This window comes from Macadamia integrifolia, chromosome 14 (genome assembly GCF_013358625.1).
Source record: "Macadamia integrifolia cultivar HAES 741 chromosome 14, SCU_Mint_v3, whole genome shotgun sequence".
Taxonomy (NCBI): domain Eukaryota; kingdom Viridiplantae; phylum Streptophyta; class Magnoliopsida; order Proteales; family Proteaceae; genus Macadamia; species Macadamia integrifolia.
Window position 1 is genome coordinate 29013818 of NC_056570.1, and position 14477 is coordinate 29028294.

At 38.2% G+C, this 14477-nt stretch overlaps 1 protein-coding gene across 1 annotated transcript in view; it reads right to left on the reverse strand.

Annotated features, from left to right (window-relative positions):
* Positions 1 to 6601: 6601 nt before the first annotated feature.
* The window catches only part of LOC122061501 (TBCC domain-containing protein 1-like), a 36448-nt gene continuing 28572 nt past the window's right edge, over positions 6602 to 14477 (reverse strand). The window contains exon 9 of the mRNA XM_042624779.1: positions 6602 to 6975. Coding sequence (XP_042480713.1) covers positions 6932 to 6975 — 44 coding nt within the window. The 3' untranslated portion in view covers positions 6602 to 6931. The remainder of the gene's footprint in view (positions 6976 to 14477) is intronic.

Sequence of the window (14477 nt, forward strand, 5' to 3'; positions counted from 1 at the left end):
ACAGTAAAATTGGCTTATATTAATGTCTTACAGTTAAGCTTTGTCTAGCAAATACATCCACAACTAGTTAGCATGCTTACAGTTCATCCACAACTAACCTAGCATGTAAGCATTCATCCGCAACTAACCCTAACATACATACATATTATCATATATGCATATAATATAAATTCTAAGGTTAGAAAACCTCACAGCCCTTGTCTATTGTTAGCAGAGTTGTCTTAGAGCATAGTCTCTACACACTAAAATCCTCAACTCCCCTCTAGAGTAGGAGACTTGAATCTTCAAGTAAGCTCTACATGGCCATAGCATCTCACAAGTCTTCTCCCTTATCCTCTTGCCTTTTAAAGCACAAATAGAAAAACCCTCTCTTTTTTTCTCTTTTCTCTTGCCTTTTGATTAATGAAACATTAAGAACACTCAACTACCTTCTCAAGCCCACTTTAATGGAGTAAAGACACTTTCCATCAAGCAATAAACCTCATTCAATGATTAACCATCAAGAGAAAAACTTCTCATACCAAAATCGTAACCTTCCTTCACTCAAACTCATTTTTCTTGCTACTATGGTGTAGGGCTTGAAAAAACAAAAAAGTAATAACTTGATTCACCCAAATCCCGGTTAAAATGAGAGAGATATGACCATTTGAAGTTAGAGCAATGAGATAGCCTAAAATGAAATATTTGTAGGAGTGGCGTAGGCTACGCCGGCACCGCACGCAACATGGGCGAAATCTGACCGTAGATCTCATAAAAAGATCTTATAATCTAAGCCGTATGATTAAACCAACAGACAATAGATCTAAACCATTAGATTTGAATCTTATAAAGTCAAAGATGACGTCATCATGATGTACACGCTGACATTGTCAGACCTGTTGTCGATCACCAATTGGCTGGTGTAGCGAGTTTCACAGTACGCTGTCAGCTAACTTTAATAAAGTTCCATCGATCTTGACCATTAGATCGGAACCGATTTGATATGATTGACTGAGATCAAGACATGAAGAATCTCTTTGTAGATTTTATGCACATGTGCTACACACAATTGAGACTCAATATGGTGAGGCGCCACACCATGATGTCCAATGCACTTCACCAATGAGGATCTTCATGCAAGAATCTTAACAGTCTCGTCAGCGCCTAAGTTCAGCAGCCCTTAAATGAGAATAAGGCTTACGTGGTTTCATCTGAACCCTCCATTGTACAACCCTATACTCTCTTTTATTATAATCAAGCCACTGCCTCTATATATTTCAGTGCTTAAAGATCCCCTGCAACTCAGACCTTCAAACTCTTGAAATTACACAAAAGCCCTTCGAATTTCAAAAATAAATTATGAAAAATCCACTCAACACCGAGAGCAACTGATGAATTTTGCGATTTGGATTTTTGAACTGGCTTCACAGAAATACATATAACTTTTTTATACGATACCCGATCGAGATGAAACGAAGTGTGTTGGAACTGTGACTGGACGCTTTACGACTTTCCATAAAACCAATCATATGAATCAATCATGTAAAAAGATCAAAATGCCCCTAGACCTTTCTAATGATTTATCTTTCTCATACGGAATCGGAACGCGATGAAATCAAAACCGTTGGAAAGATATGATTTTTTTCGTATTGTTACATAGAGAACAATTCCTTTAAAAAATTCATCTTGAATACCGAAACTGTCCTCTACTGCCATAAATGCCGTAACTTCTTCATACGGTATCGAAATGCGATAAAATCAGATGCACTGGACTAGATAAATTACAATCTATCTTTTTCATGAAGAAATGATCTTCCAAAAATATCATTTTCACCGTTGAAAATTTCTCCGAGCATAAATAGGCAAATTTTATCAATTTTGACTCAAAAATCCACACCACCTACCATGGATGAATTAAATCACTCCATACATATAATGTGGCTATGTTATCTCATCAATGACACTCAACACTACCATGTCATCACTTTTGACTACGTAACCTAAATTGGCCACATTATCACTACCACATGGCCGGGTTGCCAACAAGGACAACCATACAACAACAGAATTGTTCATGTTTGTTACCTTATTCTTTAGTTAACTAGGCATGGGTTTATAGATAGATTTATATTTGATTGGTTCCGTAATAAAAATTAAGTTAATTAAGTTAAAAAAAAAAAACTAATTATAAATAGTTCATAAACGAGTTATCAAACTAAAAATGGGCTATAAATGGTTAGTCCCGTTTAGTTAGCGGCAATGATGTGAATTTGAAACCGATGCTATTTGCCAAAATCGAACCGAGCTATTGGCACCGAAATCGTGAAGCCATTTAATAAATGATTCGATTCTGGTTTCAATTTTTGCAGATCGATTAATTAAATAATTTGGTTTGCTTTTAACTGTTTAACTCGTGGTTTCAAACCGAATTAACATTGTCAAAATCAAATTGTTTACACCATAAAGCCGACCCATTTAAACCGTATAATAATGAGTTTCATTTAAACAAACTAAGCGAACCAGAGCGAGCCGACCGAAATCTTTTTCCTTTTTCAATATCAACGTCTCGTCTAATCTTCTCGTGGGCGATACAATGGACGATATTTTATACCTTTGGCGGGATCCAGCTGTACTCTTAGCCGTATCTACTAGGATAGTTGTGACTTGTGAGTGGGCCCTACCCTTTACTTCAAGAGTATGTTTTGGGTAGTCCTGAAGCCCGATCCTACCGTACTGGTGGACCCCGTATGATCTGGTCACCACCTGTCACCATCTGGGTCCATATCAAAACTAAACATATACATTAGACCGGAGCCGACCAAGATCTTTTAATAATCCAACGGCTGTTCGAAACAGACGTACCTGGGCCTGGGGTCAGTTTCATTGGAAACAAAAATGCCTTGTGAAGCTCACTTTTATGGGTTTTGGTGGGGGGTGGGGGAGGGTAATTGACACGTGGCAAACTTTCGTGTCAGATTTAAGTTTCGGTTTTTGCAGATAAGCTTCTGTTGTTTGATTTCAGTTTTCAGATCATCTTTCCAGCTGGCAAATTTTGTTTTTTTTAAGTGGCATAACGTAATTTGGTTGTCTTTTTTATGTCGAATGTGACATGTCATTTCCTTCCTATTGTTTGCTGTGAAAGTTCTAAATTACTGTTATATGATTAGTTCTATGTGTACTCTTATTACAATTGAACAAAATTACTGTATATCCCTTAAGTATACTCTTATTACAATTCAAAATTACCGTTATACCCCTTATGTACGAAACCTAATGATAATAATTTAAAATAGTCTGGATCCTGTACCCACATGTAGCTGTGTCAATTATGAGCCTGTACCAGTAGGCTCGATCGAGTATAACACGTTCATGGTCTAACTTGCACCGGCCTGATTAATAAACAAACCCGACACATTTATTAAACAGGGCATTCACAATGTAATTAGTTAGCCCGTCGGGTGCCCAATCAAACCATCATGATATGCACGTGGCTTGAACCAACTCATTGTAGCTTGACCTAACCCAACCCCCTTTAATACTACATAAAATTCTTATTTTGCCACTACTGGTAAGAAACTAATTAAACTTTTTTGTGTAATAGGATTTGATTTAATTAAACTTTGATTTGTAAGTTGTTAGGGTCATAATCTTCTCTATTTTTTCTTTTTTAAATAATCATATTCTCATTTCATTTATGATTTTTATTAAAGATTTGCCTCACGTATTTCTGGGTCTTCATCTCACTTGAAAAAAGAATTTTAGAATACGCATGTTTGAAGCCCGTTTAGACTTATATAGGTCCATAGCCCAATTAATACCTGTTTAAGGAAGCTCGATCGAACCTTAACACTGACTGGCCTGATTATAAATCGTACCATACCCCCAGAGCTAAGTTTTCTTACTAAAATAGGTATTCACAATGCAAGCAAGATTTCTAAGTTATCAAACTTGACTAGGCTTGATCCAGACTGACTTGGCTTGACCGAATGACATCCCTACCCACATGATTGGTCCTCACCCAGAAGGCCCAAGAGATCTCATGGCCATCAAGATTTTCTTGAATTTCAACCTTAAAAGCACACCGAGTTATCATATCTTGATTTTATCATAACCTTATTAGACTCATCCTCAAGAGGAGCTTTTAAAGAGATCAAGATACCAAGTACCTATAAATCTTCACATCAATTACTCATTTTTTTTTGTGAGATTATTACTTTTGTCTTCCATGTGAAACCCCAAGAACAAATTGGTCAGATCCAATTTGATTGGACCATATTACCCACATAAGTACCAATACCACTTTTTTTGGACAATTTTGTCCTTAGACGGTACTAATATCACTAATCTATATCAGTAATCCACCGATACAATATCGTTATCTAAATCCATGGCGTTATGGCAAGATTTTAAACCAGGAATCATGGGTCGAATCAGCATTCCAGAATGTTTGCAACTTGACTGATCCGATTCGAATCTTTGAAACAGTTGGTGGTGGGTTCCTTATTATGCAAAGTAAAAGAAAAGAATAGGGTGAGTTCTAGCCACTTTTTCAGTCCCTTTCACCTTTGAATCTGAAACATGAAACCCCACAAGACAAAAGATATGACAAACTCAAAGTTAGCCGACTGGTACATTAGGAGGGAGCCTTCTAACAAACAGAATAAGGCACAGTGTTTTTTGTGAGAGAGTATGGTTTTTGTACGTGCATGAGGGTCAATGAGAGTGCACAAAGAAGTGTTCACAGAAGATTCATTTCGCTCCTCCATGTATTTGAGAGCAAGGACCACACTCCTTCACATAAAACATTTTCCCTAAATCGGAGGACCATAGTCTCACTGTATGCTACTCTTTAGCCAACTACTACAAAAATTTATGGGTAGGAGAATGTTAGGTTGATATTGAGAGAGAGATGCAATGTTTATCAATTTATGTTTGTCACTTAATAGCTTATTTGGTTCAACAATCATGTGGAAGATGGAGATAGGAAGTGCTTTCATATGCCCCACAACCACAACCACAACCACAACCATCACCACCACCATCATAGAGTGCAGGAAACAAATAACTTGAGGTGACTGTAATGGTCAATGCTTATTTAGAAATTGGGACGAGGTAGTTGGGAAATTAAGGAGAAGGAAATTGATAGTGCTTTGGCATTAGTTGTGGTGGGCTATAGCTTTGATTAATCTTTTTACTGTTCCCACGCTATGTTCTATTCGCAATCTTCTCTTTTTCTCTATTTTTTTTTTTTTCTAGATCTGGCCCCTTTATTGGGCACAAGAGGCGGTCGCTCAGATTCAATACCCTGAAGCGTCTCATCATGGAACTCAACATACGGATGCACACTTTGAAGTTTAGAATCGACCTATTTGGATCTAAATTAGGCATAACAGATCCCTATTTCAGACACTTTGGAATGACCAATTCTAGGGTTTTGGGATTGGATCTCCACATTTCAGATTGAGAACAATTCTGATCCAATCCAAACTAGATCAGAAGCGGCAGAGACTGATTCATCCCCTATTCCAAGTTTAAAATCCTTGCTCCCATGGTCGCACCACTCCTCTTAGTCCAATTCAACTACTTCAGTAACTATCGGTATTTATCAATTGGCAAAATTTTGTGATCACGAGAGTAATACTTTTTCAAGAGTCACAAGGCAATCATTATGCCACAAGGACACATGATAAGACATGGTCTAAATTATTCACAAGTGCCAAAAGTTCAAAATCTAATTCAATCATGTATTGGCATGCATATATGCATGTGTACCAATGCTTCAGCCATTATTGTGCTCTCTCCAAACTCTTAAATAGAAACAATCGACTTAAATAAGAAAAACTATGAAAATGGATGGCTAAGATTATCTTATAGCTTCTGAAAATGTAACAAACCATTGTGACCCTAATAACTATCCTTTATGGGTAGTTGAGTTATCCACGTAATGTTTGCAAAAATCGCAAGAGAAATCTGGCCCATTCATCTTTATATTATTTTAATATAAACCATTTTTATCCACTCAAAGTTGATTAGTATATAAGTAATGTCTAGAGCATACCGCATGCACACAAGGGATGTGTGTTCAATTCAGGGGCATTTTGGCATTTGGTTTGAGAGGGAGATTTTTTACCCTTTTAGCATTGATTTATAATTTATAGCAGAACTACAGTACATTAGTCACTAGCTTAAGTTTTGCTAATCACAAACAAATTGTGGGGCCCACATCCCTTTTGTTGATATGGTTTTAAGGCTATTTTTCAAACCTGACCAGGCATCAAACCTAAAGGAAGCAGTTCTGATCTCTTATGAACTATCAGACTGCAGTTTTGGAAAAAAAAATGAGGACGACCAAACCAATTTGGTGTTCTATAAAACCAGAGTTTGGTTTTGATCATTGTCCACAGGAATTCATTTCCAGACCAAACCAAAATTGGCAGATCAATTTGGTTCTATTAGCAAATTACCATACCTGCCGAGAATGAAAAAAAATGTGCAGTGACCAGAAAAGTTAAGGTACCCACAAGATTTCTGAGGAAATAGTCGATGTAGAGTGCTTCACATTATGGCCAGAAAAGGGAATAACTCAGGTATAAAGATTTGCTTATTGAATTCCAACTGAACATAAATTCAACCTATGCTGCATAATTGAGCAGCAGTCATTTCTATTCAATTAAGGTTCAAGCATTAATGGATTCATGTCCCTCAATTTCAGAGTAAAACTTGGTTAAATAAGACATACAGAAGATTCAACCATACATTTCCTATTGCCTTGTTGTGCGATACTGTCAATATATAAATAGATGCATCGCCGCCCAGTACAAATGAACGATTCCACTCCATGCAGTCACAGAGTAAGGTGACACAAAAGGTCAATGGAAGATATGGAGAACCCGAAAGCTAAATATACAACCTCTTCCAAGCACCTGATATTGCAAAAAAAAATCTCACAACCTCAGTCGGATTGTAGGCAGTAAAGCTGACGGATATTTCCAGACGCTGCCATATTGAAAACAGAATGCAGTTAGCCCTCTTGTTCACCAATGAGACACTGTTTACTAAAAACACATACAATTTTACATGCATTAATCAAGTCCAACTTAAATCCATTTAGCAGTAAAGTATTGTGATGCCTAGTGACCTTTATTGTTAGTCCACCAGATCTTTGATCATTGGTCTCATTCATCATCAAAGCAAATAGTCCAACAGGCAAGAGGAGATTTTCTATAGTATGAACTAGGAGGGGATGTTCAATTACAGACCAGAAAGCAATCACACAAAATTACCCAAGGTCCACGAAACTACAAACTATTTCTCATCTTATTTATCACACTAAGTCACTACCTAATTCAGTAAAAAAAAAAAAATGAAAGTAAAATTCTGAAGCATGTAAATAGTCAAATCTGCAAATCCACTGGCACACACCAGTAGGAAGAAAAACATGTTAGGCATGTAATATGTGAGCCATACTAGAATTCAATCATATATATATTTTTTAAACAAATACATACAGAAAAACTATCATAATGTATCATTGATCAATTATCGACCCACAATTGACACAACATAATGAAATAAAAAAATTTGGAAAAAAATAAGATCGATAACATGTAAAATTAAACTCTAATAAACCTAGTCACACCATACGCATGGCCCACTAAGCAACAAAAAAAAATTTGAAAACACACATGAGAATCCCAATGTTAAAAAGGGGTAACTATGCCTTGGGTTATCTAACGTTGAAACCTGGATTCTATCAGATAACTGAAACAGAAAATCTATTTATACCAAAGTACCGCTATACAAGTACAAGATCAAACCCCCCAAACTTCTACATATTTTCAAAGATATCAATTGGAAGGCAATGGTTCACCTATCATGTTTTAGCATTTTTAAATCTTTTGAGTTGGATTATGGCCATTCATCTAGCATTTTAAATTATGGAAACCACTAAGCTTCACTAGACCAATGGTATTGATCATTGAAATCATGCATTTGAACCTTCATCACATGATTGAAATATTGATTGCATGACCAGATGCTTTTGATGATCTAATCATAGACCAGAACGTACCATAATGTTTATCATGATCTAACACGCTAAATGAATGGTCAAGATCAAATTGAATGCCGAAAACTTCTAAAATACAATGTTGAATGGTATCCTTTTGATTAGTATCTTTAGAAGCTTCTGATGCTGTTATATTGGAATATACTATACCATCATATTTTCCAACATGACTTAAATGCTAGATGAATGGCTTTGACCCAAATAAAAGGTTTACAAAGCTTAAAACTTGATGATTGTACTATCATTCCAATTGTAATCTTTTAGAAACTTATAATGTTCTAATCTTTGATCAGACTGTAGCATCACATTTTCCATGATTTAAATGCTAAATGCATGGCTATGATCCAAATCATTTGTTTAAATAGGCTAAACCATAATGGTTGAATCATATTCTTCCAAAAGGAATCTTTCAAAAACTTCAGATGGTAAATCAGAAAGTATTACCATTTTTTTTTCCTGATTTAACTTGCACTAATGAATAGCCATGATCCAAATCAAAGTTCAAAGATGGTAAAAAAATGCATCCTTCTAATTGGTATCACTCAAAATATGTAGAATGTCCAGGTAGTCTGATCATTTCATCATCAATTGCTAATCTAAATTAACAAAGTTTGCGCTCAAGCACCCCAAAACGTCAATTTTCAAACATTCAAGTAACTGCTCCTATAGTTGCCCCTAATGTTAGGAACTGCATATGTAATTTCCCCATATAACATTTTGATCATCAAGCCACCTCTTTAACAGAACATAATACACTACAATCTGTTGAATGGGGAATCCTATAAAATTATATATATAACAAGTCTATTATATCCTTGTCTCTAATTGTATTTTCTATTTTTCCCTTTTACCTCCCTAAGGAGATGTATGTAATTCCATAGCTCTTGTTAGTGAAGTAATATATATGTTGTCGAGAATCTTTTCTTTGAACACAACATTCCACCATTCTCTTCTTCTCCAACCCTCCATTCTCTTGTTCTCTTGTTTCTCCATCCATCTTTACAGTCTACCTTGGCATCAAAGCTTACGGTTTTGGTTTGAGAGTCATGCTACAAGTTTCTCACCTTCTTTTTTTTCTCTTCGGAACCCTGGTGTTACAAAGGGGTTCCAAAGAAGGAAGTACCATGTGAAGGAGGATTGAAGAAGTCATGAGATAGGCATGAAAGAAGACCATTGTGACATCAAGGGAAGTTTCTCTCTCAAGAAATAAGCACTTGGATGTTGTATCAAACACATCTAGCCATAGGAAGTATTACCTCATCCGGACAGCTTTGGAGCTGGAACTAGGGACCCTTGAATCGCCCTAAGGGTTTCTACAAGTCCCCCATGTTGCTTCAAAAAGGCCCATCTCCCAAAACCCTCTTTTCTGCTGGAAACTAGCTACCACCAGCCCTATTTTTTTTTTTTTTGGCTTTGTAAGGAATAGTATGTGTGTATCATGTGTTGCCTTGCAATTATGCTATACCTTGGAGAATGTGGTTTTACTGAACTCCTCTTAGTTATATGTCACTATTTGCCTGCTGTTTTTTTGTCTCTTTGAGTGCTGTGAAGGGATTTTTTTGGGTAGAGTATATACTCCCCGGTTGGTTGTTGGGTGTCATCCCCACTTTGTGAGTTTGTTCCTTCATCATGTCTGACGACAGTGCAGTGAGTAGTGCTCCTTCTACTCTGATAACCTTGGAGAACCCAAATAACCAGATTGCTCCGGTGAAGTTGGACAATACCAATTACTTCAACTAGGCACATTCTGTGAAGCTTTCTTTGTGGAGTAGGGGAAAGCTAAGGTACGTTACTGGCATCACTCAAGTATAAATATTACTAGCCCATTGTATCCAAAGTGGGAGGCTGAGAATTCCACTATTATGACTTGGCTGATCTTCTCTATGAAACCTGAGATTGGGAGGAGATTTATGAGAAAGGAGAATGCCAAAGCTATTTGGGATAGTGTTTAAAGACTTTTGATAGAGTGGGTGACTCATCTAAGGTTTATCAGCTCCTCCAGCATGTCATTATACTGAAACAAGGCGATAGGACCATTTCTGAGTATTATAATACTGATATTGGCCTTTAGGAAGAGTATGATCATTATATGGATCATATAGGGATCTTCGCCTTTCTAACTCTGATGATGAAGCTAAGGCTTACCGAACACTTGAAGAGCAGCGTGCCCTAATCTTACTTGGAGGATTAAACCCGGAGTATGAGCCAATCCAGATACAAATCTTGGGCCGATCACCTCTTCCATCCCTTGATGAGATGTGTAGCTATCTGCAGAATGAGGAGATCCAGAGAGGTGCCATGGATTCTGCTCTTGTACTTGAGCTTCTACTCTTTCTTCCACTACCCACAAAGAATGGCATGGCGGCGGCAGAGGCCAAGGGCCATCTCGTGGTAAGCCTGGCTACACTCGAGATAGGTGTTGGGCACTTCATGGTCGTCCTCCTGGTACATTAGAGGAGCTACAGCCCATGCTGCGACTACAAAGACTGATTATAGGGCGCATCCACAGGCAGATATCAGCCCACTCTCTAGGGATGATATTGCTATTCTTCGCAAACTTATGTCTCAACTTGATATCCCATTAATGTAAGGATAATCGAGAATCAATAGCCCCCAGTGTTGTCCATTAAAGCTCAAATAAAGCCAGTCAAATAGCACACGAATCTGGGAATCAGTTTTGAAATCAAAATCCAAAATAGGGCTGTGGAAGGGGTGACCTGTGGATGGTGGTGGAGAACTCAGATGGGGCTGATATTTAGATCAAAGGAAGGTCTAGTGATGGGGAATAAAACCCCCAAATATCAATGAAAGTGGATGGATGGATTGAAATATAAGAATGCTTGGCTCCCCAGTAACCAAATTAGGAAACTAGAAGAGGAGGCAGTCACAGAAGATCCAACCAGTAGATGGGGACTAGCTGCAGGTCGAGTCTGTAGAAACGCAACCCTAAAACGACGCAGAAGATAATGGAAAAACAAAACAAACAATGCACACGGATTTTACGAGGTTCGGCAAGGTTGCCTACATCCCCGGTGAGATGAGATCTTGCTTCACTATCAATGGAGAATAGGGTTACAGCGCTCGTCCTCACACCTCTCAGTATTGCTTGCATTACAGAGAAAGAAACCCTCGCTACAAATATATAGCGAAAAAACCCTAATCTGGATTAAACTACAATTGCCACCCTAATCCGGATTAAACTACAATTGCCCTCAAATAAAAAATTCGAGCGGGGGGCGCCTACACCCCCTGCTATGCAGGGGAGCCTCCTGCCCCCCTTACAACCCCCACGGCCGGCTAACCGGCTAGCGGGACCGCCGTCCTGCCTGTCTAAGTGCTGCACCAGTACTCCCTGGATTAAACTGCGACGGAATACAAGACATCATACACCAACAGAGTCTCTATCCTAGGTTGGCCAGAAAAACCCCAAAAGTGTTAGATCCAGCCAACAGATGGGGACTAGCTGCAGGTCGAGTCTCTATCCTAGGCTGGCCAGAAAAACCCCAAAAGTGTTGACTGATCAGGTTCTTGGATGGGGAGATGTAGCACTTGAACTGTTCTTCCAAAACCTAATCTTCTTCTGCTGAACTCGATTTTGGTCAGGGATGTGTTGTCACTGTTTCTTCAATCAGATGTAAATGAAGGTCTTCAATTAAGTATAAGAAAACTCTCAATTCACACTCTCAAATCAGATTAGAATAGAAGAGAAAGGAGATGGGATAAGTGTGGGTGGATGGCTGTCTCAGCCTTGGGCTTCTCGCCCACGGCTATCTCAACCTTGGGCCTCTCACCCACAGCTATCTCAGTTGTTGAAGAATTCTTTCTAGAACTTTGGAGCAAATTTGCTACAATTATTTTTAATTCACAAAAATGCCTATTTTATAGAGGGTCTAACTCCTACTCAAAATATGATAAAACATAATAGACTCCTACTCACATTATGACCAGACATAGTACACTCCTCCTTAGCTTAGGACTTAAGGTACGCACTAGTTAACACTCAAACTTCAAACAGGACTTAACAAACATACTCCTACATGATGTAGATAAGTCACTTGGGCTTATTTTATTGCAAATAAGCCTTGGGTTGTGTTATGTATGTGTTGGGCCTTTGATCCCATGGGTTTTCTTTGAAATGGGCCTAAAATATGGGTAGAAGGTAGGAAAACGGGATTTTATTCATTAGTTTAATTAGTTGCTATTTAATTCAATAAAGGCCCATTAGGCCATTAGTTGGTTGTAAAGTCCTATATGGACTATTAGTTAGTCCTACTCCATGTTGGAGTCATAAAGTCAAGTCCTAGTCCTATTTTGAATTCCTAGTTGTAGTAGGAGTGCCTAGTCCTATTGGGAAACTAGCTCCTAGTTGTAGTAGGAGTATCTAGTCCTATTGGGAAACTAGCTCCTAGTATCAATATGATTGTAAACTTCCACTTTATAAATAGAGAGGCATATGTCCCATAATTGGGGAGATTTGAATGAAAGAAAGTTTGCATTTATGCAAAAAACTTTGCAACTAAATGCTTAGAGCAGCTGAGATAACTGTGGGTGAGAAGCCCAGACTGAGATAGCCACTTCCTTTATTCTCTTTCACCCTTCTCAACCCCCCATCTATTTTATTCTTTTTTTTTATTATTTTATTTGTTGTAACATTCAAGAGGTATAATTCAGATTTTGATAAAAGTCTGCAGAAATTAGAACGGATCAGCAATCCTAGTGGGAATAGAGAGATCAATCTCCTCTCTTTCTCTCTTCTGTACTCTGTTTAGCCAGGTCTTCAATCAAGGTATTCCAGGCCTCATAAAGGTCCCACGATCCTTACCTAATCACTGTCGGAAGCATTCAGCTGTTGTTCTTGAAGGTTCTTCTCAGTTTTCTGTCCTAGGTCAGAAAATCAAGAAAGCTTGTAACTTCACAACCAACCATCAGAATTCTCTCAACTTTGGGGGTTTTTGTACCCTCCCTAGGGACTATCTACACCCAAAAGTGCAGCTCAATCAGACTCCCACTGACTTGGCCGCACCTTTCTCTCTCCAGCTCTATAGAAGGTCTTTCTCTCTCCTATCGGGTTGGGTTTTGGGCTGGTTTTGCTCCTATATGGGTATTGTATCCTTGGAGGTTTATTTGATGGTATTATTTCTTTGTTTCTTGCTCCTATTTGTATTGTTTGGGGTTATAAACTGCGTAGTTAGTTACTTGTAATCTATTCCTACATTACTACATCGACTAGAACTCAAGTAAAACAATAAAGCAAATATTAAACAGGAGGACCAGCCCATTAGTAGGCTGGTCCAACCCACTAGAACAAACCAGATCTGGAATGTAGTTGGGTGGTTGGTCCGATCATTGGGCTGAGCCCTTCTTCCTCCTTCGATAGGTAAGACCTCATCCATCTACCTCGCATTCCGTACCCGATGCCTCAGCTTCCACTATGCTTGTCTCCACAGTTGCCCCTTCCAAAACTCCATCGTGGGTCATTGACTCTGGTGCCACTGATCACATGATTGTGCGTCTCACTATTATGATTCCTACTGCATTTGTTTTGGTAAGGATAAGGTTTGGGTAGCTAATGGCACCCTCTCCTCTGTTTCTGGTAAAGACAATATTCCCATTACCTCCTCAATTTCACTTAATTCAGTTGTTCATGTGCCTAACCTTACCCTGAATCTTTTTTTTTTGTAAGCACTTTAACTAAATCCTTGAATTGTTATATCACATCTTTTCTTTCTCATTCTCTTTTTCAAGATTGGTGACGAAGAGGATTATTGCCAGTAGATGTGAGGAGAGCAGACTCTACCGCCTTGAGCCGCAATCATTGTTTTTTACTACACTAGAGTCCTATGCATGCGGCCGTAGTGATAGTAGTTCTTAGGATTTTGTGATGCTTTGGCATCACACTTTGGGACATCCGACTTTTGTTCTTATGAGGAAACAGTTACCTCATTTATTTACATCTTTGCCTTCTTTTTATTTATTTAATTGTGAGCCATGTACTTTTGCGAAACATTGTCGTTCCTCTTAGCCCTATCATGGAAATAGATCTGTAGTTCCATTTTATATTGTGCATACTGATGTTTGAGGACCTTGTCCTACTACCTCTTTATTTGGTCATTGTTACTTTGTTTCATTTGTTGATAATTTTCACATTGTACTTGGACTGCTCTTATGAAACAAAAGAGTGATGTTTATGATGCTTTCAAAAACTTTTATCAAATGATCTGTACCCAGTTTGAAACCAAGATCAAAGTTGTCCGGTCTAATAAGGGGGGGGGGGGGGAGTACATGTATGGAGGTCTTCAGGACTTTTTTTTACTGACAATGGTATTATCCATCAGTTTTCTTGTATTGCACACCCCAACAAAATAGGGTAGATGAGAGGAAAAATCGCCATTTGTTAGAAGTAGATAGAAGCCTTTTCTTTGGCATATGC